The following is a 23,314-nucleotide window of genomic DNA, read 5'->3' as shown; positions in this document are numbered from 1 at the left end:
ACATATTGTAGAGATCAATACTGTTAACAAACCAGTGATTAGAAGTCTTTTTTTTTTTTGAACAAACTCCAGTGATTAGAAGTCTAGGATGTCAATGTTATAGAAAGAACATGTTATGTAGATATAGACGCTCATAACCAAAAGGGCAGGTCTGATCTTAGAAGCCACAATAAGATGATAGTTATTAAATAACACAATTGGTTTTAAGAGGAGAATATTTTGATTATCATTAAAAGAAGAAGAACAAAGGAAAAGATTAGTTAAAACTTTGCATTAGAGAAGTCCATCTCAGGATGCTGAGACATAAACTTCTTCATCATATCTTTCTTCTCCATCTCATCACTCGTCGGTAATCCCATCTGCTTCTGCCTTTGATCAAACATCATCTTCTCAACCGTACTTCGAGTCTCCGGGTCCAGATCAGACAGTTTGCTGCTCTCCGGCTCAACTTTCTGAGTGTCAATCTCAGGCTCCCCTTTCACACAGCACTTCCACCACTCCATCTGGTCTTGCTTTGTCAAGAGCACCGATATGAGCTTCTGATCCTCGATGTTCCAGAAGCAGTCGTCAGGCTTCACGGCGTTGAAGAATTCTCCGTCTATGATGGGTTCTTGCCCCTTGATACCAACTTTCAGACGGTTCTTCTTGATCTCGCAGGTAACTGAGCGTGGTTTGGTTCCGCTAGGAACTGGGATAGTGACCGTGACCTCCTGGAGATTCTGCGTCCACGAGTATGTCTCGAAATCAAGACCATTCCCTTTGTTAGGAACTGCAACAAACAGGACAAAGAAGTTAGTTTTGCAGTAAAGATCTAAACTTTATCCTCTAAAGGTCTTAAAGATCTAAACTTTATCCATCTAAGAGCAGAACCAAGATCCAATTACCACTAAGAAAGACTTACCGATGGGACCCTCTTCCTCCTTAGGCTTCTCCTCCACCTCCATGGGCTCTGTAGGCTTCAAGCTCTCCTTCTTCGGCTTCTCCACCTCCATGGGCTGACTACTCTCCTCTTTCAGCTTCTTCTCAAGGGGCTTCAAGCTATCTTTCTGCTCCTTCTTCTTCTCGGCTTCCCTCAGCCTCTTCTTTGCGGCAGTAACAGCGCTGGCGATCTCCTTCTCCGCCGTGTCTTTCAACAGAAAGTCGCTTTCTTTTCCGATAAAGTCAAGGACTTTCTCCAAAAACCCTAGTGGGTTTGAAGGATCTAGACTTGCGTTAAACGGCAACAACGAGGGTTTCTCTTCCTGCATCTCAGAGATGATCGCCATTGGTATTTTGTTAAGCTTTTAAGGGTTTTCGCTGGTGTAGATCAGAATGGAATTTACTTGATGCCAATGAAGCAAAGGTTGTGTATTTATAGTGGAAGCAACAAAGGCGAGAAAAGAAGGTTCCAGAAGAACCCTTCAGATTTTGTATTGTTTTTTTTTCCTTTAGTTCCCAAAGCTTTATCTAAGTTTTCCAATATTCATATAACTTTCGTTATTCAAAATCTTTTCTTGATTTTTTTTTGTCAAAGAAAAGCCTTTTATATTTCATTCAATTATATAGTATGGAAATTTGCAAATCCCTAAATGAGAATCTGTGTGTGTGTGCTTCTTCTACAAGTTTTTGGCTTTTAGATTTTGGTTTTTGATTTTCAGATTTTTATATTTTAACTTTTAGTTTTGGTTTTAATCTTTAGACTAGGATAAGATCCGCGCCTTGCGCGGGATGAAGTTGTTATTTTTATTATATTTGGAGAATGAAACAAAAGTTCGGTTTCATTTGGATTAGGGGTGTTTAATCCGGATATCGGGTTGGTTTCGATTCGGTTCAGTTTTTTTGGTATTTCGGTTAGTAAAATATAACTACTATTCTAAATCCATATTTAATTCGGTTCGATTTGGTTTATATACGTCTATCTTCAGTTTATTCGGTTTTATACCGAAAAACATAATTACTTAGTTTAAGATCATATTATATATTATACGAATTTTAGAGTCATGTTGTCAAAAATTCATTTGTTAAAAAATATTATATATTTAAATAAAAGAATAAAAACAAAAAATAATGCTTCTATCATCTAATAAAATAATCAAATCTAGAATTAATATCAAAGCTCTAAATTTTGAAAATAAAAATAAAAAACAAAACAGAAGCATGAAAGAAATTTTTTTTTATTCTTTCATATTTAGTGTTCATCAAATTAATATGTTTCAATTGAACACAACTCTGTTTGTTTAAAGATAAAAAAAGTTGTAAATAATTTCAACTAATTGTTGTCCATCAAATTTATATTCTTTACTTCAATTTAGTTACAGTTAAAATAAAGCAAAAAGATCAAAAAAGAAAGACTAAGAAAATAATAAGCCTCAGTTGCAGTAAATTGTTACGTAATTATAGATCAAGTGATTCAAGTGATTTACAAATTATAATTATAGTTCAACTCATATAACAAATAGATATTCATGCGTCGTTATAAATATATACATATTTACATGTTTCAGTTTAATCGGTTATAAATCAAACCATATCCAAATCCTACGGTTTTTATAAAATCACATTCATTCGGTTTGTATGATATATACCAAAACAAAACCATATTATCTATTTTTGTTCGGTTCGATACTCTTCGGTTTTAGCATATTGAACAGCCCTAATTTGGATATAAGTTGGTTTTGAATTGTTTTTTATCATGTCTTAATATCCTATTGTAAAATTATATTTTAAATTTATATTTTTTTGGAACCTTACATGTGAGTTTTATCTTGAAAATTCACTGAAAGTTTTGAAAGTAAAATATTTATGTAATCTTATATGGTATATAGTTTAATATATATATATATATATATATATATATATATATATATATATATATATATATATTTGTTTTATTATTAAATGATACTTTTTTCTCATATGGTTTTAAAATAATGTGTATCTTTTTATAATAAAAATGTTAAACCATTGATCATTAATTTTAACATAGTAATTTTAATAGATTTAGTCATTTATTGTAGTTTTTTCAAATTCAAAATATAACATATACGAAAAAATCTAAAGTTAATTTTATAGCTAATTTAATTGTTTAATTTATTTTTATAATATAAAAATTAAACAAAAAATGATGGAGGAGATATAAATTATTATCAAATCTTTATGATTAGAATCATTAATTGTCATATATATATTAATCATTTATGGTAATTCCATAGGTTTTATTTAAGGAAAGAAAATAAAGGACATATCATCATATCATATAGTTTGACCAACGAATGTATCTAGCAACATATACAATTCGAATATGGACCTACTTGTTTTTCAATTGAATGTAATTGACTACCTAATTGAGTGACACCTAAGCATGGGGTCTTTTTTAATTAATACAAAATTGAGGTTACAAGTTTTCAAATGTTTCTCCTTTAATATATGGGGGATTTTGATATTTAGTTTTTTAGTTTTAGTTTTAATTTTTTTCCAAAAAATACTTAATACATTATTTTAAGATACAACAAAATAGAAAAAAAAATATCAAGAAGTTACCATTAAAATTTATCAAAATATAGTGATTATTTTTTAAAAATAAAAATAGATTAACATGTTTTTAATTTTTGCATATTACACTAAAATATAATCTTAAAATATCTATAAACTATAAAAAAAATTAAAAATACTAAAATTTGAAACTATTTATAAATTTTCTTAAATAAATTTTAAACTTGAATGGCTATTTTTTTATTTTTCAAAATTAATATAATGTATTGTATTAATAAAACATAATTTTTTATAATTTTAATTATTTTTAATATGTCTAATAGTTATTAAAATTATTCAATAATTATTAATAGAAATTCACAACTAATTGCTTACAATTAATTAATATTATATACATATATCTACATTTATTTTACAGAAACAAAACACAAATAAATTATTTAACATTATTGTTTATGTGATATCTTATGTACAAAAACTTTATGAGAATTTTATCTTTATGAAAATATTGTTGTGTTTTCTACAAAACAAAATCGTTTATTTCATTAAAACTCACAAAAGTTGATTTATGGTTTTTATTGATAACTTGGTAACAAATTTGAAAACTAGTTTTTTCTAAATTTTAAGGAATCTATTTTAAAATAAAAACTAAAAGCTAAAATTTGATTCTATGAAAATGGTTTTTGGAAAACAAAACGCTTTAGATTGATTCTATGAAAAATGGTTTTTGGAAAACAAAACGCTTTATAGTTGAAACCAATCAGAGAAATGATCTGTACCGTTTCATAACGCTTTAGATTGGTTTATAGTTTATACCAACAGTTATTTTTCTCTCATCGTTCGTAGTATTGAACAAATCAAAACAACATTAATGAAGATTACACTTCTAGAGATGTCAATGTTGTGTTACAGTCTCATTTTCCATTTTTTTTAAAACGTTACCCTTTGCTGTCTGTACATTCACAATCTATCAAAAGTCAAAAGTTATTCACGTCAACTGTTAATTCATACGGTCAAACTATAGAGAGCAGCATCAAAGAAGCCTATATATAATTAAATTTTTAGAGCAAGATCTAACATATATAATCAGCATATCACTTGAGTAAACTCCAACAACTTGTTATCCTGTCCTAATCATATTACTACTTACGCTTATTCGTAAGATTCCTCCAGAACCATGGTTCTCTCTGCATTCTTAGAGAATGATTCTGAGACATGGACTTCTTCTTCAAATCATGCTTCTGCCTTTCATCAAACATCATCTTCTCAACTTTACTGCGAGTCTCCGGGTCGAGTTCATCCAGTTTACTGCTCTTCCGGTCAACTTTCTGAGTGTCAATCTCAGGCTCCCCTTTCATACAATATTTCCACCATCCATGCCAGTCTTGCTTTCTCAAGAGCACCCATATGACCTTTTCATCCTCGAGATACCAGAAGCAGTCGTTAGGATTCACAGCACCGAAGAGTGCTCCATCTATGATTGTATGTTGCCCCCCTTGGAGACAAACTTTCAGACGGTACGTGTTGAATTCACAGGTAACATACCGTGGATTGGTGCCGCTAGGTACTGGGATGGTGATTGTGACCTCCTCGTGATCCTGTGTCCATGAGTATTTCTCAAAATCAAGCCCATTCCCTTTGTTAGGAACTTCACCAAGCGTGACATTCCATTTCTTAGGAATGGCACCAAACGTGAACTCCCTCTCCTTAGGCTTCTCTACCTCAATAGGTTCCGTAGGCTTCAAGCTTTCCTTCCTCAGCTTCTCTACCTCAATGGGTTCCGTAGGCTCCAAGCTTTCCTTCCTCAGCTTCTCTACCTCAATGGGTTCCGTAGGCTTCAGCTTCTTCTCAAGGGGCGTCAAGCTCTCTTCCTCCTCCTCGGCTTCCCTCAACCTCTTCTTCGCAGCCGTAACAGCACTGGCGATCTCTTTATCCGCCGTGTCTTTCAACAGAAAGTAGCTCTCTTTCCCAATAAAGTCAAGGACTTTGTCCAAAAGCCCTAGTGGGTTTGAAGGGTCAAAGCTTGCGTTAAACGGCAACGAGGGTTTCTCCTCCTGCATCTCAGAGATGGTCGCCGTTGGTATTCGTTAAGCTTTTAAGGGTTTCTTGCTGGTGTAGTAAATAAAATTTACTTGATGCCAATGAAGTAAATAAAGCTTGTGTATTTATAGTGGAAGCAACAAAGGCAAAAAGGAAGGTTCCAGAAAAAAAACCTTCCATATTTGTATTTGGTCCTTTCCGTAATCCCCAAGCTTTTTTAAAGATTTTCCAATATTCATATAACTTTCATTATTCGAAGTATTTTCCTTTTTTTGTCAAAGATATTTTACTATTTATCATTCAAAATCATATGGAAATCTGCAATTCCCTAAAAGTAGATTATGGTGGTGATTGTTTTCCTGGTTTTTGGATTTTAGTTTCTGGTATTTGGATTTTAGTTTCTAGTTTTTAGATTTTAGTTTTTGGTTTTTGGTTTTTGATTTTGCAGTAGATTTTCGTTTTTTGAAAAGCATGAAAGGTTGTTTTAGATTTTAGTTTTTAGTTTTTGATTTTGATTTTAAAACTAATAGAATAAAAATATAATTCATAGTATTTAAAAAAACTGTAAACAGAAAATAAAACTGTGATTAAATGCTAAAATATTTTTTATTCATAGATTTCTATCGTTATTTTTTCTGTAATTTTTTTGGTTTTTCTAAAATTAAAAATAATAAATATTTGTTTTAATTTTTGGTTTAACTATATTGATTTATTATTTTTGTTTCAAGCTGAGTTATACTAAATACTAATATTAAAATTTGACTTACTATAAAAATAAGAAATATTACATACTTTACCACAGTAAGATAAATTTATTTATCTTAGAAAATGTTTAAAAAATAATAAAATAATTTTATTGCTTGTCTTGAACTGATATAAATGAATGAACCTACATTCATATATATTATATGACAATACACAATTAATCATTATTTTTAAAAACAAACTAAATAAAAATTAATTACATTTTAAAAATTGTGGTAGAAGTAAATAAATTTACGAAATTCAAATATATAAATAAATATCAATAGTTCGATCTTAAAGTGATGTTTAATAAATATAGAGAATCTTTTAGTTTAATAAATCAAAAATAAATATCTACATATTATCAGTAAAAATATTTACATTTTTTTATTTTGAAATTAAAAATAAATAATTATGTTAATTTAAACTTTGTATAAGAATTTTATTTTTCATATTAGATTCTAGATGTAAAATATTTTATTTAACTTTAATAATTTGGAATAATTACTATTTATCACTTTAATCCTTTCTTATTAATATTTGCTTATATTAATACATAAATATGGAAATATTTTAATAAAAAACAAAAAAAAAGTTTACAAAACCCACGTACATAGTTTAGAAAACCAACAAAACATGGTTTTTGGTTTTTGCTTGAAAATAGGTAGTTAACCCAAAATCTGGTTTCCCTATTTTTTAGGGAATCTATTTTTATAAAATCTTGATTGGTAAAATAATGGCTTTTACAAAATCAAAAACCAAAAACTAGTTTAGAATCTGCAAACAATCAACCTCATACCATTTACAAAGATGTCCATACAAAAAAAAAAGATAATACAATTTACAACATTTTAATCTATACTATTATTTATGAAGTGATTTGGCTTATTTGTCACAATCTCCATGATTTTAGTGATATCTTGCATAATTACATTGTTTTAACCTTCTATTTCTTGCATGTTTTGATCATCTAGATTAGGAATCATGCATTTTAGTCTCTTTTTGCATTGCATAAGTCTTTATCAGGTTTTGGAGTTTCCATTGGAGATCTTAGAGGTACTTGGAAGCATTTGGGATCAAAAAGGGAGTGGGAAATGCTGTTTAGGCGAGCAAAGCACCAGAGCGGGGTACGGGAGCGACGTGCGACACCCGCTCCAGAAGAATCGAAGGTTGGCGCGACGTCTTGCACCGAGGTGATACACCCGCTCCAAGCCCAACTTCTTGTCGACGACTTTCATGATGCGGAGCGACCTATGGGAGCGACGTCACGCACCCGCGCCGGATGTAGAGCGACCTCTGGAGCGACGTCATCAACCCGCGCGCGTTTTGGAGAGGTGAAGCATGTGTTGCGGAGCGACCTATGGGAGCGACCTAGTGCACCCGCGCCGCGTTTTATCTTATGTCGAAAACTTATGTTTTATTTGGGCTTTTGAAGTGATTAATTAAGCCCATTAGGTCTTAGAAGTCACATAAATACTCTCTAAACCTAATTGTAGGATCTTATCTTGTTTTCTATCTAATCACAAAAGAACTCTTAGGTGAAAGATCCTATCTTGATTATTTTTCTCTTGTGATTGCTTGATTATCTTGATCACTAATCATGATTAGCACCAAATCATCTTTGATTCTTGGGCTCATCATGGAAAGTAGTGAGTAGTCATCTTTGGATTCATGGGTTAGGGAGATTAAGGGTGATTAAGCTAGATCTAAGGTGTTTAGGTGTAGATCAATCTTATTCCTTGCTAGTAGAGGGCTTTTAATGCAACTTTAGAGTTGGCCTCTCTAAAGTTGAGCTCTAGGCATTTCATACCCGGAAGGTGTTTGATGAAATGCCTGAACCAACTCTCCTAAGCTTTTAACATCCTTTACCAAAGGGATTTGTTGTTAAAGGTGTTAAGATGGCTAGTAGACTTGAGATTAATGATTACCTAGATAACATTCAACCAAAGGGATTTGATGCTTGAGTTATCTAGGTAAATGAGCATTCATCTAGGGATAGAGTTTGCTTAGGATTGTGTCTAGGTCTAAGGTAGATATAGATTGGTTCAAAGTTGACACCTTTAGGTTGAATCTTGATCACCCAAGATCGATTCCCATAGCCCATGAGTTCTCCCTTCTTATAAGAAAGAAAGCTTTGTCCTTTATTGCATTTTAGGTAGTAATCTAGTTTAAAAACATCTCAAAAACTGGTAGCACTTAGATTAAGCATGGTCTTGCATTCCCTTTGCTTTAGAATCACTTAGAACTGGTTTGACATCCTTTATACTACAACATTTGATTAGGAGCCTTGAAACTCCTATCATCAATTTGGGAGCAAGTGTGAGCCTTATGCCTCTCTCCATTGCTAAAAGGCTTGGCTTTACACAATACAAGAAGTGTAGACTCTCTCTTGTGCTAGCTGATCGCTCAGTAAAGATTCCCATTGGTATCCTAGAAGATCTCCCTGTTATGGTTGGAAATTGTGAGATTCCTACAGACTTTGTGGTGTTGGAGATGGATGAAGAACCAACGGATCCTTTGATATTGGGGAGACCTTTCTTGGCTACAGCAGGAGCAGTTGTGAATGTTAAGGAAGGGAAGATTGATCTTCACCTTGGAAAGGGAAACATTCTTCACTTTGACATCAAGGAAGTGATGAAGAAGCCTATTACTCAAAGCCAAGCATTCTACATTGAGGAGATGGAGGTTTTAGCTGATGAGCTTCTAGAGGAGTTGGCACTTGAAGACTCTCTACAACATGCCTTAACAATTGAGAGAGAGGTCCAAATGATTGAGAACAAGGAAAGTGATGCCTATGTGAAGATGCTGGACTCTCACAAAGAGATTAGTGATGAAGAACAGAATGAGGAGTTTTCATATGAGGATCACCATGCTTTCTCAGCTACTCAACAAGAGAATCTCCAAGAGGATGATTGGAGTGAACTCAAAGCACCAAAAGTGGAGCTTAAACCTCTTCCCCATGGTGTAAGGTATGCTTTCCTTGGCCCTAATGAAACTTACCCTGTCATAGTGAGTAGTGAGCTTAGTGAAGATGAATTGTCTAAACTTTTGAGTGAACTTAGAAAGTATAGAAAGGCAATAGGCTACTCACTAGATGATATTAAAGGGCTATCACCTTCTTTATGCATGCATAGGATACATCTATACGATGAATCTATGACTTCTATAGAACATCAAAGAAGGTTGAACCCCAACTTGAAGGATGTTGTAAAGAAAGAGATTCTAAAACTCTTAGATGCAGGAGTCATCTATCCTATTTCGGATAGCAAATGGGTGTCTCCTGTGCATGTTGTTCCAAAGAAAGGAGGAATGACTGTGGTTAAAAATGATAAGGATGAACTAATACCAACAAGAACAATAACAGGACATAGGATGTGCATAGATTATCGAAAACTTAACAAAGCATCTAGAAAGGATCATTTTCCATTACCATTCATTGATCAAATGCTTGAGAGACTTGCAAATCATCCCTATTATTGTTTTCTTGATGGGTATTCAGGGTTCTTCCAAATCCCCATACATCCAAATGATCAAGAGAAAACGACTTTCACATGCCCCTATGGTACCTTTGCTTATCGAAGGATGCCATTTGGGCTATGTAATGCTCCAGCCACTTTCCAAAGATGCATGATGTCTATTTTCTCTGATCTTATAGAGGATGTTGTGGAGGTGTTTATGGATGATTTCTCTGTCTACGGATCTTCGTTTTCTGCTTGTTTGTCAAATCTTAGCAGGGTCCTCAAGAGATGTGAAGAGACCAACCTTGTGCTGAACTGGGAAAAGTGTCACTTCATGGTAAAGGAAGGGATTGTGCTTGGACACAAGATTTCAGAGAGGGGGATTGAGGTAGACAAGGCCAAGATTGAAGTAATGGTTGGGTTAGCTGCACCAAAGACAGTTAAGGATATTAGAAGTTTCCTTGGTCATGCTGGATTCTATAGAAGATTCATCCAAGACTTCTCGATGATAGCAAGGCCAATGACTAAGCTTCTATGCAAGGAGGCTGCATTCGTCTTTGATTGGGAATGTTTACAAGCTTTCAAGATGTTGAAGGAGAAGCTGGTTAGTGCCCCCATCGTGCAGCCACCAGATTGGGATCTCCCCTTTGAGATAATGTGTGATGCTAGTGACTATGCTGTGGGAGCTGTTCTTGGTCAAAAGAAGGACAAGAAGACTCATGTGATCTACTATGCAAGTAAAACTCTTGATGAAGCCCAAATGAAGTATGCTACAACTGAGAAGGAGTTGCTAGCCATTGTCTATGCCTTTGAGAAGTTCAGAAGCTACTTAGTTGGGTCAAAGGTCATAGTCTACACTGATCATGCTGCATTGAGACACCTCATGGCCAAGAAGGATGCTAAGCCAAGGCTGTTGAGGTGGATCTTGCTGCTACAAGAGTTTGACCTTGAGATTAGAGACAAGCCAGGAGTTGAGAATGGTGTAGCTGATCACTTGTCTAGACTGAAGATTGAGAGTGGGATCCCTATTGATGAAGGGCTTCCAGAAGAGCAAATCATGGCGATTGGAGCAGTGGTAGCAGTTTGTGAAATTGGAAAGAAGCTTGAAGAGGTGAAGGCAACTAAAGAGAAGGGGCCTTGGTATGCTGATTTGGTGAACTACTTAGCCTGTGGAAGAGAGCCACTCGATCTTGAAAGATATGCCAAGAAGAAGTTCTACAAAGATGTGAAGAGATACTATTGGGATGAACCTTACCTCTACATCCTTTGTAGAGATCAACTCTATAGAAGAGCAGTAGCTGATGAAGAAGTTGAAGGGATCCTCACACACTGTCATGGATCATCTTATGGAGGGCACTTTGCCACTTTCAAGACTGTCTCAAAGGTGTTACAAGCTGGGTTTTGGTGGCCTCATATGTTCAAAGACACTCAAGACTTTGTCTCTAGGTGTGATTCATGCCAAAGGAGAGGAAACATCACCAAAAGAAATGAGATGCCTCAAAACCCAATTCTAGAAGTAGAGGTGTTTGATGTGTGGGGTATTGACTTCATGGGACCATTCCCATCATCTTTTGGAAACAAATACATCCTTGTAGCTGTTGACTATGTTTCCAAGTGGGTAGAAGCTGTGGCAAGTCCCACCAATGATTCTAGAGTGGTGATAAAGATGTTCAAAAGCACTATCTTTCCAAGGTTTGGAGTTCCAAGAGCTGTCATCAGTGATGGAGGTTCTCACTTCATCAACAAACTGTTTGAAAGTCTTCTCAAGAAGAATGGTGTGAAGCATAAGGTTGCAACTCCCTACTATCCTCAGACAAGTGGTCAAGTTGAGATCTCCAACAGAGAAATCAAGTCTATTTTGGAGAAAACAGTGGGGACTACAAGGAAAGATTGGTCCATCAAGTTAGATGATGCACTATGGGCTTATAGGACTGCTTACAAGACTCCTTTGGGAACCACACCTTTCAACCTTGTGTATGGGAAGGCTTGTCATCTACCGGTTGAACTTGAGTACAAAGCATTGTGGGCTGTGAAGTTGCTGAACTTTGACATCAAGAGTGCCAAGGAGAAGAGACTTCTCCAACTTAATGAACTGGAAGAGATCCGACTTGATGCTTTTGAGAACTCAAGGATTTACAAGGAGAAAACCAAAGCTTTTCATGACAAGAAGATCTTGAAGAGAGAATTCAGTGCTGGAGATCAAGTGCTTCTCTACAACTCTAGACTGAAGTTGTTCCCCGGGAAGCTCAAGTCAAGATGGTCCGGTCCTTTCAAGATCAAAGAAGTTAAGCCATATGGAGCAATTGTGTTATGGAACAAGGATGGTGGAGACTTTACAGTCAATGGACAGAGGGTTAATCTCTACATGGGAGCCACAACAGAAGAGGAAAGAACTTCGGTTCCACTCTTCGACCCCATTCCCGCCTAGCTAAAAAGAAAGGAAGTCAAGCTAGAGACTTAAAACAAGCTCACTTGGGAGGAAGTCCCATGTCTATCCTTGTACATACTTCACTAAAAAAAATAAAAAATAAAAAAAAATAAAAATAAAAAAAGGGGTCGCGGGGTGTTGCCGCGAGGTCTAGGAGTCGTTTCGTGTATCGACAGCTCGAGCCTGAGATGGAGCGGGGTGATGCAGCGGGGTCAGTAGGTCGCGCCACATTTTGAGTTTCGGAAGATGGTTTGGCGCGGGGTGTGACCGCGGGGTCAGGAGGTCGCGCGTCATTTTGAGGAACGGACATAAGTTCTGGGAGCGGGGTGTGGCCGCGAGGTCAGGAGGTCGCGCGTCATTTTGAGGAACGGACATAAGTTCTGGGAGCGGGGTGTGGCCGCGAGGTACCGTCGTCGCACCACGTCACCCAGGTATGAATTCTTAACCCGAAACCCAACAAACCGACCCATACCCGACGCCCCGACCCGGCCTAAAACTAACCCAACCCCGCTCCCTTTTTCTCTCTCTCTCGTTTTCTTCTCTCCCTCCCCAAACACAAACACACTCTCTCAATTCTCCCAACTCTAGAAACCCCATAACTCACTCAAATCTTCCCCAAATCAACCCATTCTTGTTTCCAAATCCAAGCTTTCGCCCCTGTAGTCTAATTTCTTGAATCAATTCATCTTTTCATTCTAATCCAAGCAAGGTATGGTAATTCAAAGATGAATTTCGTGGGTTCATGAACCCTAGAAATTTAAACTCAAATTTAACTTGGTTTCTTGCTTGATTCTTGTGAATTTGGCTAGGGAAAGCTTATATATCATGTTGGGTTGCTAATTTTGTGGTAGAAGTGAGTTGAATCCGAAATTGAAAAGCTAGGGTTCTTGAGAATTGGGAATTTTCGAAATTGTCCACATTGGGTTTAAATATTGTTTGGCATGAAGTGTTTGGATGGTTTTGGACTGTGCTAGCTTTACTTAGACCTGATTATTCATTGTAACTCATCTCTTGTGATTCTTGCTAATACTCTACCAAGATTTGACCATTATAGGTACAATGGCAAAGACAAACAAGACGGACATGGAAGCTAAGAAAGCAGCAGCTGCAAAACGCGAATTCGAACTGCGGGGAAAGCCTCTAGAACCTGCTGAGCCAAGCCAACAAGGAGTGGAGAGAACATCTAGGCAACGAGTTCTGGATGCAAGGAAGGCAGCGGAAAAGGAGAAAAGAGCAGGCAAGGCTGTGGCATCTTCTTCTAGAGATGAGGAAGAAGAAGAACCAACTCCACCAAAGAAAGCCAAGATGTCCAAAGGGAAAGAGATAGCTCTTGAAAGGGACAGAAGTAAGTCACCAACAGTTGAAGAGCTACACCATCACTTGGCTAAAGGTGTTTCTTGGGTTCCAACACGCTTTGCTGACCCCAAGATGATGGAGGAGCTAGGAATCGAAAACGATGTTAGGACAATGCTGCAGCACATGAAAATGGAGAGCTTCTACTCCATGGCCTATCCTACTTACGAGGAACCTTCTTCTCAGTTCCTTGCAACTCTTGAAGCATCTTTCTATGAGGGTAACCATGTGAGACATGGATGGGGCAAAATCAAATTTAAGGTCAATGGAAAGAGCTATTTCATGAGTTTCAAGGAAATTGGAGCAATGATGGGGATTGAGGATAATGAAGATCAAACCCTCCCAAGGTTCAAGAAGCTTCCTACTGGTGTTTGGAGAGTAATAACTGGAAATCAACATGCTACTGGTCATGACAAGAACTCAGCCATCAGACATCCCGCAGTGCGTTATCTCCACAGGATACTTGTCCACACTCTCTACCCTCGCAAGGAGGCAGGGACAGTCAATGAAGAAGAGCTGCGACTACTCTACCGGGCTGTTATAGACAATGTTACACCAGAATAGCTTGAGGAGTTTGAGGAGACTGATAAGATGAAGTTTCCCACAACTGACATCTTCAAACGCTTTGGAATGGTTGGTCTCTTTGTGGAACGTCTCATGTACTACAAGGATTGGGTTTGGACTACAGTAGATTCATCGCCTCAGCTTGGAATTGGTGGTATGATAACTCCACTGCTGATAGCAAATGGTGTGAACTTGGGGAATGATCCCAAAGGACCAGCATTCATTGATGCCCCTTATTCGAGGATTGCTACTTACATTGGTGGAAGGTATCAAGAGAAAGTTGTCTACACCTACTTCCGCAAGGGAAAGATGGCTAAGTTGCTGCTCCCAAATAGAAAGTTCACAAACATAGAAAGGCCGGGGATCATCCACTTCGACATAGATGAATCAGAGCTCTTTGGACCCCATGGCCCTATAGATCCTGTGACTGCTCCTAAGAGAAGGAGAGGTGGAGGGAGAGGTCATGTAATGACTGGAACAAGTGATGCTACACAAGAAGGATCTGCTACCCCCCTCTATGGTCCACCTCGCTACCACTTTACTCAGAGCTCAACAGCTTTACCCCATGGCCCTCTCCGTGAAGCTCATGAGCATATTGACAAGATTCAAAGATGGAACAAGGCTCAGGACAGGACAATCTTCAAACTAAAGACCAAGTACAAGGAACTTAAAAAGACAGTAAAGAAGCAAGCTGAAGCTTCAGCTCAATTCATGAAGAAGGTGGCTGATCTTTTGGTTAGAGGAGGATGTAGTTCTGAAGACTTTGTTACTAGAGATACCTCAGTTCCTCAACCTCAGCCCTATGACCCTGTCACCAACCCTTCCTTGGACCTTGGACCTCCCCTTACTGCCCGACAGCTCTTGCGCCTGGCACGAAACCCCCAAGCTCATAAATCCAACTCCGGGAATAAATCTCCTTCCCTTGCCTCAACCGATGCTGAAACCGACAACGAGGAAGTTGCCAGCGAGCCCCAAGAATACTACACTACCTTCCCTGATGACTCCGGATATGGAGACTCGGGTTTCTTCCCGAACGCTTAGACAGGTACTCCACTACCTTTCCATTGTATATACCAGTTTTTCTTCGCAATTGTTTTCGGTATCTCCTCCAACTTCCTAACACAGAGACTGTGTGAACTAAGTTTGGGGGAGGCATCAAGTATTTAATATGTTTTCTTTGTTGATTTGAGTCTCATGCATTGCATTGTATATATATATATGCATAAAAAAAAAAAATTAATTAAAAAATTGAAAAACACAAAAAGAAACATGTAGTTGCATCACTTGCACTTTTAAGATTGAGTCTAGAGCATATAGGTTGCATTCACTTGCATTGGGAACAATGATTTAAAATGCCTTGCAAAGAACCCTTGTCTAGAACTCAAAATGACACCCTAGTTAAACATATCAAGTAGCTTAAACATCTCCTGAAAACCTTGCACGCTTCGAGCCTTGAAAACTCTTCTTGAAACTTGTTTGCTTGCTTGATGTTAGCATTGTTCTTAAGATCAGCTCCAATCTAAACTTGGCTTGAATGAACTTAATTTCTCTTGCATATGGGCATTTGCATACTTGATCATGGATCTCATACACATTTGGGTTATCTTATTCTTTCATACCTATCTTTGTTAACCCAAATGGCACTCCTTACCCTAAAACCCTAACCATTCCTTGAGACCAAACATTTAATTGCATGAGTGAGTGATGTTAGGAGTTTTCAAGGCTCCTAAGACAAATGTTGTAGTATAAATGATTGTCGAACCAGTTCTGAGGGATATCAAAGCACTGAGAATGCAAGTACTCACTTAATCTAAGTGCAACCAATGATTTAGATGGGTTTTAAACTATGACTAAAACTAGAAAGCAATAACAGAATGATACTTTCTTGACTAAAGGAAAAGAGAACTCATGGGTATAGGGATTAGACCTTGGGTGATCAAGTATCGAACTAAGGATGGCAAATGATCAATCAAACTATCAACCTTAAGCCTAGACACAATTCTAAGCAAGCTCTATGTCTAGATGAATGCTCATTTGCTAACATATCTCAAACATCAAATGTCTTTGGTTGAATAATATGAAAGCAATCATTACTAACAAGTCTATTAGCTATCTTAGTACCTTTAACAACAAATGTCTTTGGCAAAGTATACTAAAAGCCTAGGAGAGTTGTCTCGGGCATTTCATCGAACACCTTTCGGGTGAGAAATGCCTAAGGATCAACAACTGAGTGGCCAACTCAGAAGATGCATTATGATTACTCTACTAGCAAGGAAATATGAATGATCTACACTAAAACATCCTAGCTCTAACCTAATCACCCTTAATCTCCCTAACCCATGAATTCAAAAGGTGATTACTCACTAATCTCCATGATTCCTCTTAAACCCATATTGGATTTCAGATTAACCATGTAGAGAAATAGATAAGAAATCAACAAGAACACAAGATGAAAGCAATGAAATCTGAATCAAAAAAGGTTTTTTACTAGTTCTTCTCTAGAAAAGAGATTATCTTCCTCCCATCGCTTACAAAGTACTTAACTTAGGTTTAGAAAGTGTAAAACGTGCATAATGAAATGACCAAAAGGCCCTTAAGTAAAATAGAAATCGAGCAGATAATAGGCGCGGAGCGACCTCGGCTCGTCGCTCCGACAAGTCGCTCCAGGCTTCGGGAGCGACCTCGCTGGGTCGCTGCGAGAGGTCGCTCCGAGAGCGATTTCTTGTCTCCGGGAACCAAGATGGCGAGCGACTTCTCTCTGTCGCTCTGGACAGGTCGCTCCAAGCTTCGGGAGCGACCTCGCTGGGTCGCTGCGAGAGGTCGCTCCGAGAGCGAGTTGTGTGTCTCCGGACGTGAAAACGCGAGCGACTTTGTGCAGTCGCTCCAACGGGTCGCTCTGGATCGGGAGCGACCTTAGTAGGTCGCTCTGAGAGGTCGCTCCAGGGTCATCTAAGACTGTTCGGAGTAATGAGAACGCGAGCGACTTCATGGCGTCGCTTTAGGAAAGTCGCTCTGAGAAGCGGGACACAGCGACTTCGTGATGTCGCTCCGGGAGGTCGCTCCCATGCTCGGTTCGTCCAATGGTCACCTTTTCACCTCTTTTGAGCTCCAAATAACCTCATGTGGTACTCCAGTACCTAATAGAGACTCATGTATGCAAAATGCAACCTAAACATGTCTGAATCCTAATCTATATGATGAAAATGCTCATGGATGAATGGATAAAACAATGCAAATATGCAAGATATCAACTCCCCCAAACTTGTTCTTTTACTTGTCCACAAGTGAACTTTCTAGAACTCATAGGAAGAGAGGTTGAAGGTGGGAGCACATAGCCAAAAGAAACACAACTAGCACACTCTCTTATTACACTCTAGCTTCTCTAGGCCTATCTTAACTCTTTTTGTTCTTACACTCATCATCAAGCATCCACACATTCAAATCAACCAACTCTCACATTCATTAAGCACAAAACATCAGGTGAATTCTTGCAAATGGTCAGTTGGTCCAAGTCATTTGGTTGGGTAAGGGAAGGCTTTTATTCAAGTGATTCAAGAGGTTCAAAACATATGATCTTTAAGGTGGTTTACTCTCAAAACAAGTAGCCTTGACATTGCACATAATATATCTAAGAAAGGGACCAACTCATGCATACAATGCTCAATCTCCATTGTTCTACCCTTTTCCCAAACATACAAATCACACAATCATTCCCAATGTCAAACCCTACTCACATCTCTCACCAAAAGATCCTAAGAACTTTAACTCCTTCTCTTTGAAATCTACAAGGGATTTTTCACAACCTCAAAACATTTCTTAGCTCCTAACAACTTTGCTAGCCCCCTTTTTCTTTTCTTTTTCTTTTTTTCTTTCTCTTTTTTTTTTCGTTTTTCTTTTTCCTTTTTTTTTTAGGTTGGGGGCCAAGACTTTTCAAAACTTGAGCTAGAGGTTCTCTACTTATCCCAAAACAATTCACTTAAGCACAAAGAGTCTATCCTTTTTTTTTCATTTCTCCCAAATCATAATCACAACACTCACCCCCCACCTATAGCTAGACAAAGAGTGTCCAATCTAGCAAGAATGAAGATCAAGCATTGTCGTTCCCGATACTCTCAACATTATGCACATGTAAGACTTTCCGAAGAAGGCCTCACTCATCAAACAATGAAAGCTTAAAAGGAAGGAAAGGTTTTGGGAGTGGTCTACCACTAGAGTTTGTCAAAAAGATTGGCATAAAAGATGTGACAACTCAGTGTGTATAGCCATGACTCAGTACACAAGGGACCATAAGCAAGAAGCATTAAGTTCATTCATTTCAAATAAGGTTGTAGTTGGCTTCAAAGACTGAGTTTCAGCAATCAACAAGTTTCAGGAAGAGTTTTCAAGGCTCGAAACATACAAGTCTTTTTGAGAGGTGCAAAAGCTACTCAGGTGCAACGTAGTGTTCTTTACAAGGCATTCAAAATCATTGCTCCCAATGCAAGTGAATGCAACCTATATGCTCTAGACTCTCCTAAAAATGCAAATGATGCAAACTAAATGATTGGTTTTTTTTTTTTTTTATGCAAATAGGTATGCAATGCATGACTCAATGAAACAACATCAAAGCAAACATGATCAAATACTTGGTACCTCCCCCAAACTTGAGTTACACAGTCTCTGTGTCGTCAAGTAGAGAGAGATACCGAAAAGAAGACTAATATGCAAAAATGAAATGGTATATACAAGGGGTGTGGTGGGTTACCTTCTATGGGGAATGAGTAGAGGGAGATGCTCCCTCCTCGTCGTCCTCAGGTGGTAACTCTTCAAGGTGCTCATCAGCAGGAGTGTCATCTCTTCAATGTAGAAGGCTTGCCCGAACACAGTTGGTTTCCTCATTTTCCTCTTGATGTCAAAGTGGAGGATGTTCTCTTTACCCAAATGGAGATCAATCGTGCCCTCCTTCACATTAACAATAGCTCCTGCTGTAGCTAAGAATGGCCTTCCTAGAATCAATGGATCTTGAGCCTCCTCACCCATCTCAAGCACCACAAAATCTGTAGGTTCTCATACCTTCCAATCTTCACAGGGAGGTCCTCTAAGATGCCCACAGGTACTTCACTGAACGATCAGCTAACACCAGAGAGAGTCTACACTTCTTGTACTGAGTGAATCCAAGCTTCTTTGCAACAGACAAAGGCATCAAGCTGACACTAGCTCCCAAATCGCAGAGACTTTTCTCAAATACCATAGGTCCAAGAGCACAAGGTAGTGTGAAGCTTCCTGGATCCTCTAATTTCTCTTGGAACATCAAGCCTCTGGATGATGGCATTGCACTCATGGGTAAGAATCATCATGCTTTCCATCTCCTTCTTCTTTGCAGCTACAACATCTTTCAGGAAATTGTTGTATTGAGGAATCAACATGAAAGCATCGATGATGGGCATTGCAACCTGAGCTTCACTCATTTGCTTCTCAAACAGAGCTTTGTATTTCTCTAGCAGCTGCTTCTTGAATCTACCAGGGAATGGAAGTTTGGGATTCATAGGGAGGAGGAACAAAAGAACTTTCACTTGCTGGAGTAACAACTTCACCATCCTTTACTGTCTTCTTCTCCTCTCCAACCTTTCCTTTACCTTTGGCTTCCACTATCTTCTCCAAGATCTCGTCATTGATCTTCTCATCAACAATCACCACTTCATCATCTATGTTGATGGCAACCCCCTCACCTAATTTCTCAGCATCCTTGGTGAGGGTTCTAGGAGGTAACTGCTTACCACTCCTAAGGGTGATAGCTTTGGCCTCCTGGGATTTTGGTCAGACTTTCCAGGTAGAGATCCTTGCTGGCGATTCTGGTGAGTGTTCATGGAAGCAAATTGATTCTCTAAATTCCTGACTGTAGAAGCAAGGTGTGAGAATTTGTTGTTGAGCTCATTGTAGCTCCCATCAATCTTGGAATGAAGGTTCTTCAACTCATAACCAACTTGCTTCTCACTTCTAGTCTGAGACTCCAAGATTTGCTTCAGTAAGGTATCAGTGCTGCTCTCTTGAGGAGCAGAGGAACCAGACGAGGGGTTTTGCTGAGGCTGATAGCTGCCTTGCTGGTTGTTTCTTGGCGGATAGCCACTCTGCTGGTTGTTGGAATAGGACTTCTGTTGGTAGTTGTTGTACTGAAAGTTGGGTTCTTTCTTGTACCAGCTACCATTGTTGTTGATGAAACACAGCTCTTCCTGACCTTCCAAACCCTCAACTTCATGGACAATAGCTGGTGTCTCTTGGCTTGGGTTGCCGACAAAGTGCAGCTGCTCTTGGGTAGCTTTATCAGCAAGGAGGATGTCTATCTTATCCTGTAGAGCTTTCAACTCCTTCCTCGTTTGCTTATCCTCAGTTCTACTGCTTCTGTCGTGGTCTCCACTGTAGACTGCATCACTCTTTACCATGTTGTCAACCAGTTCTTCTGCATCCTCCTCAGTTCTCCCCAAGAAGAACCCATTGCTAGCTGTATCCAGTCTGGCTCTGTACTTAGGAAGAGCACCACGGTAGAATGTGCTCAGCAAGCTCTCCTTAGAAAAGCCATGGTGTGGGCATTGAGCTTGGTAGCCCTTGAATCTCTCCCAGGCTTCACTGAAGCCTTCCAAGTTCTTCTGTTGAAAGCTGGAAATCTCGTTTCTCAGCTTAGCAGTTCTTGAAGTAGAGAAGAACTTCTCCAAGAATGCTTTCTTGCAGTCATCCCAAGTAGTGATGGAGTCACTGGGTAGAGACTTCTCCCACTGACGTGCCTTATCCCCCAAAGAGAAAGGGAATAGCTTGAGCTTTAAGGCATCTTCGGACACACCATTGGTTTTTGACAACCCACAGTAGCTGTCGAACCTGTCCAAGTGATCAAATGGATCCTCTAGAGCCAAGCCATGATACTTGTTGTTCTCGATCACGTTGAGGAGTCCTGATTTGATCTCAAAGTTGTTGGCTGCCACAGCGGGTGCTCGGATTCCCAATCTATGACCATGAATGTTGGGGCGGTCGTAAGTGCCAATGGGTCGAGCTGCTCGCTGTTGGTTTTGAGGTATGTCTCCCATATCAGTACTCAATCTCTGCAAGTGAGCCTGTTGCTCTTCTTCTCTTCTATTTCTAGCACACTCTCTCTCTAAAGCTCTGATGTCTGCAGCTATTGGAACTAGGTTTGATGGACCCCTGCTCCTCAAGTTCATACACCTGTAGATTAAAGGGAGGTGAAGAAAGAGAATCAGTAACAAAAGAAAATAAAAATGACTTAGTCTCAAGCAAGTGACTAAATCTCAATGTTCAAATCTACTCAGAATTTGGCAACGGCGCCAATTTGATGTTAGGAGTTTTCAAGGCTCCTAAGACAAATGTTGTAGTATAAATGATTGTCGAACCAGTTCTGAGGGATATCAAAGCACTGAGAATGCAAGTACTCACTTAATCTAAGTGCAACCAATGATTTAGATGGGTTTTAAACTATGACTAAAACTAGAAAGCAATAACAGAATGATACTTTCTTGACTAAAGGAAAAGAGAACTCATGGGTATAGGGATTAGACCTTGGGTGATCAAGTATCGAACTAAGGATGGCAAATGATCAATCAAACTATCAACCTTAAGCCTAGACACAATTCTAAGCAAGCTCTATGTCTAGATGAATGCTCATTTGCTAACATATCTCAAACATCAAATGTCTTTGGTTGAATAATATGAAAGCAATCATTACTAACAAGTCTATTAGCTATCTTAGTACCTTTAACAACAAATGTCTTTGGCAAAGTATACTAAAAGCCTAGGAGAGTTGTCTCGGGCATTTCATCGAACACCTTTCGGGTGAGAAATGCCTAAGGATCAACAACTGAGTGGCCAACTCAGAAGATGCATTATGATTACTCTACTAGCAAGGAAATATGAATGATCTACACTAAAACATCCTAGCTCTAACCTAATCACCCTTAATCTCCCTAACCCATGAATTCAAAAGGTGATTACTCACTAATCTCCATGATTCCTCTTAAACCCATATTGGATTTCAGATTAACCATGTAGAGAAATAGATAAGAAATCAACAAGAACACAAGATGAAAGCAATGAAATCTGAATCAAAAGAGGTTTTTTACTAGTTCTTCTCTAGAAAAGAGATTATCTTCCTCCCATCGCTTACAAAGTACTTAACTTAGGTTTAGAAAGTGTAAAACGTGCATAATGAAATGACCAAAAGGCCCTTAAGTAAAATAGAAATCGAGCAGATAATAGGCGCGGAGCGACCTCGGCTCGTCGCTCCGACAAGTCGCTCCAGGCTTCGGGAGCGACCTCGCTGGGTCGCTGCGAGAGGTTGCTCCGAGAGCGATTTCTTGTCTCCGGGAACCAAGATGGCGAGCGACTTCTCTCTGTCGCTCTGGACAGGTCGCTCCAAGCTTCGGGAGCGACCTCGCTGGGTCGCTGCGAGAGGTCGCTCCGAGAGCGAGTTGTGTGTCTCCGGACGTGAAAACGCGAGCGACTTTGTGCAGTCGCTCCAACGGGTCGCTCTGGATCGGGAGCGACCTTAGTAGGTCGCTCTGAGAGGTCGCTCCAGGGTCATCTAAGACTGTTCGGAGTAATGAGAACGCGAGCGACTTCATGGCGTCGCTTTAGGAAAGTCGCTCTGAGAAGCGGGACACAGCGACTTCGTGATGTCGCTCCGGGAGGTCGCTCCCATGCTCGGTTCGTCCAATGGTCACCTTTTCACCTCTTTTGAGCTCCAAATAACCTCATGTGGTACTCCAGTACCTAATAGAGACTCATGTATGCAAAATGCAACCTAAACATGTCTGAATCCTAATCTATATGATGAAAATGCTCATGGATGAATGGATAAAACAATGCAAATATGCAAGATATCAGTGAGGCCTCTTTTGATAGCTTGTCATGTGCAAAATCTTGAGAGTATTGGAGGCGACATAGGTTTATTCTCATCTCTTGCTAGCACAATGAGTTAGCATTTAGGGATGTGAGAGGGATTTGTGTGTTTTAAATTTCAATATCTTGGGTTTGGAGAGTGAGAAAGATGAGAGATATGAAAATAAAGCTCCTAGGGATATATATAAAAAAAAAAAGAAGAAGCTCTTGATCATGTAATAAAGAACCTTCCCCCTAATAAAAAAAAAGAAAAAAAAAAAAGATCAAAAAGAAGTTGGGGAAGGAAATGAAAAAGGGTTAGAGCTTGTGGAAAGTGGATTAAAATCCCTAGTGAGTGGGTCAAATGAAAAGAAAAGAGAGTTGTACATTGGGTGAG

At 38.6% G+C, this 23,314-nt stretch overlaps 2 protein-coding genes, 1 long non-coding RNA gene and 1 other non-coding gene across 4 annotated transcripts; 1 reads left to right on the top strand and 3 right to left on the bottom strand.

Annotated features, from left to right (window-relative positions):
• Positions 1-95: 95 nt before the first annotated feature.
• On the bottom strand, positions 96-1,341 carry LOC103834357 (protein BOBBER 2). The gene is made up of 2 exons (XM_009110424.3): positions 902-1,341; positions 96-769 (listed from the first exon to the last, which is right to left on the bottom strand). The coding sequence occupies exons 1-2, from the start codon at positions 1,263-1,265 to the stop codon at positions 261-263; spliced, it is 873 nt and encodes a 290-aa protein (XP_009108672.1). The 5' UTR covers positions 1,266-1,341; the 3' UTR covers positions 96-260.
• Positions 1,342-3,924: 2,583 nt separating this feature from the next.
• LOC103834362 (protein BOBBER 2) lies at positions 3,925-5,558 on the bottom strand (the record flags this gene model as incomplete). Its single annotated transcript, XM_009110428.3, has 1 exon — positions 3,925-5,558. A coding segment is annotated over one exon (945 nt), but the record flags the coding sequence as incomplete, so codon positions are not given.
• A 144-nt stretch (positions 5,559-5,702) lies between these two features.
• Positions 5,703-7,828, bottom strand: LOC117132936. Its single transcript, XR_004456698.1, has 2 exons — positions 7,614-7,828; positions 5,703-7,506 (listed from the first exon to the last, which is right to left on the bottom strand). It is a non-coding gene; the product is annotated as an uncharacterized LOC117132936 (long non-coding RNA).
• Positions 7,829-20,607: 12,779 nt separating this feature from the next.
• LOC117133119 lies at positions 20,608-20,714 on the top strand. Its single transcript, XR_004456960.1, has one exon. It is a non-coding gene; the product is annotated as a small nucleolar RNA R71 (small nucleolar RNA).
• The last annotated feature ends 2,600 nt before the right edge of the window (positions 20,715-23,314 follow it).

This window comes from Brassica rapa, chromosome A03 (genome assembly GCF_000309985.2).
Source record: "Brassica rapa cultivar Chiifu-401-42 chromosome A03, CAAS_Brap_v3.01, whole genome shotgun sequence".
Taxonomy (NCBI): domain Eukaryota; kingdom Viridiplantae; phylum Streptophyta; class Magnoliopsida; order Brassicales; family Brassicaceae; genus Brassica; species Brassica rapa.
This window is presented reverse-complemented; position numbering and strand designations above follow the sequence as displayed.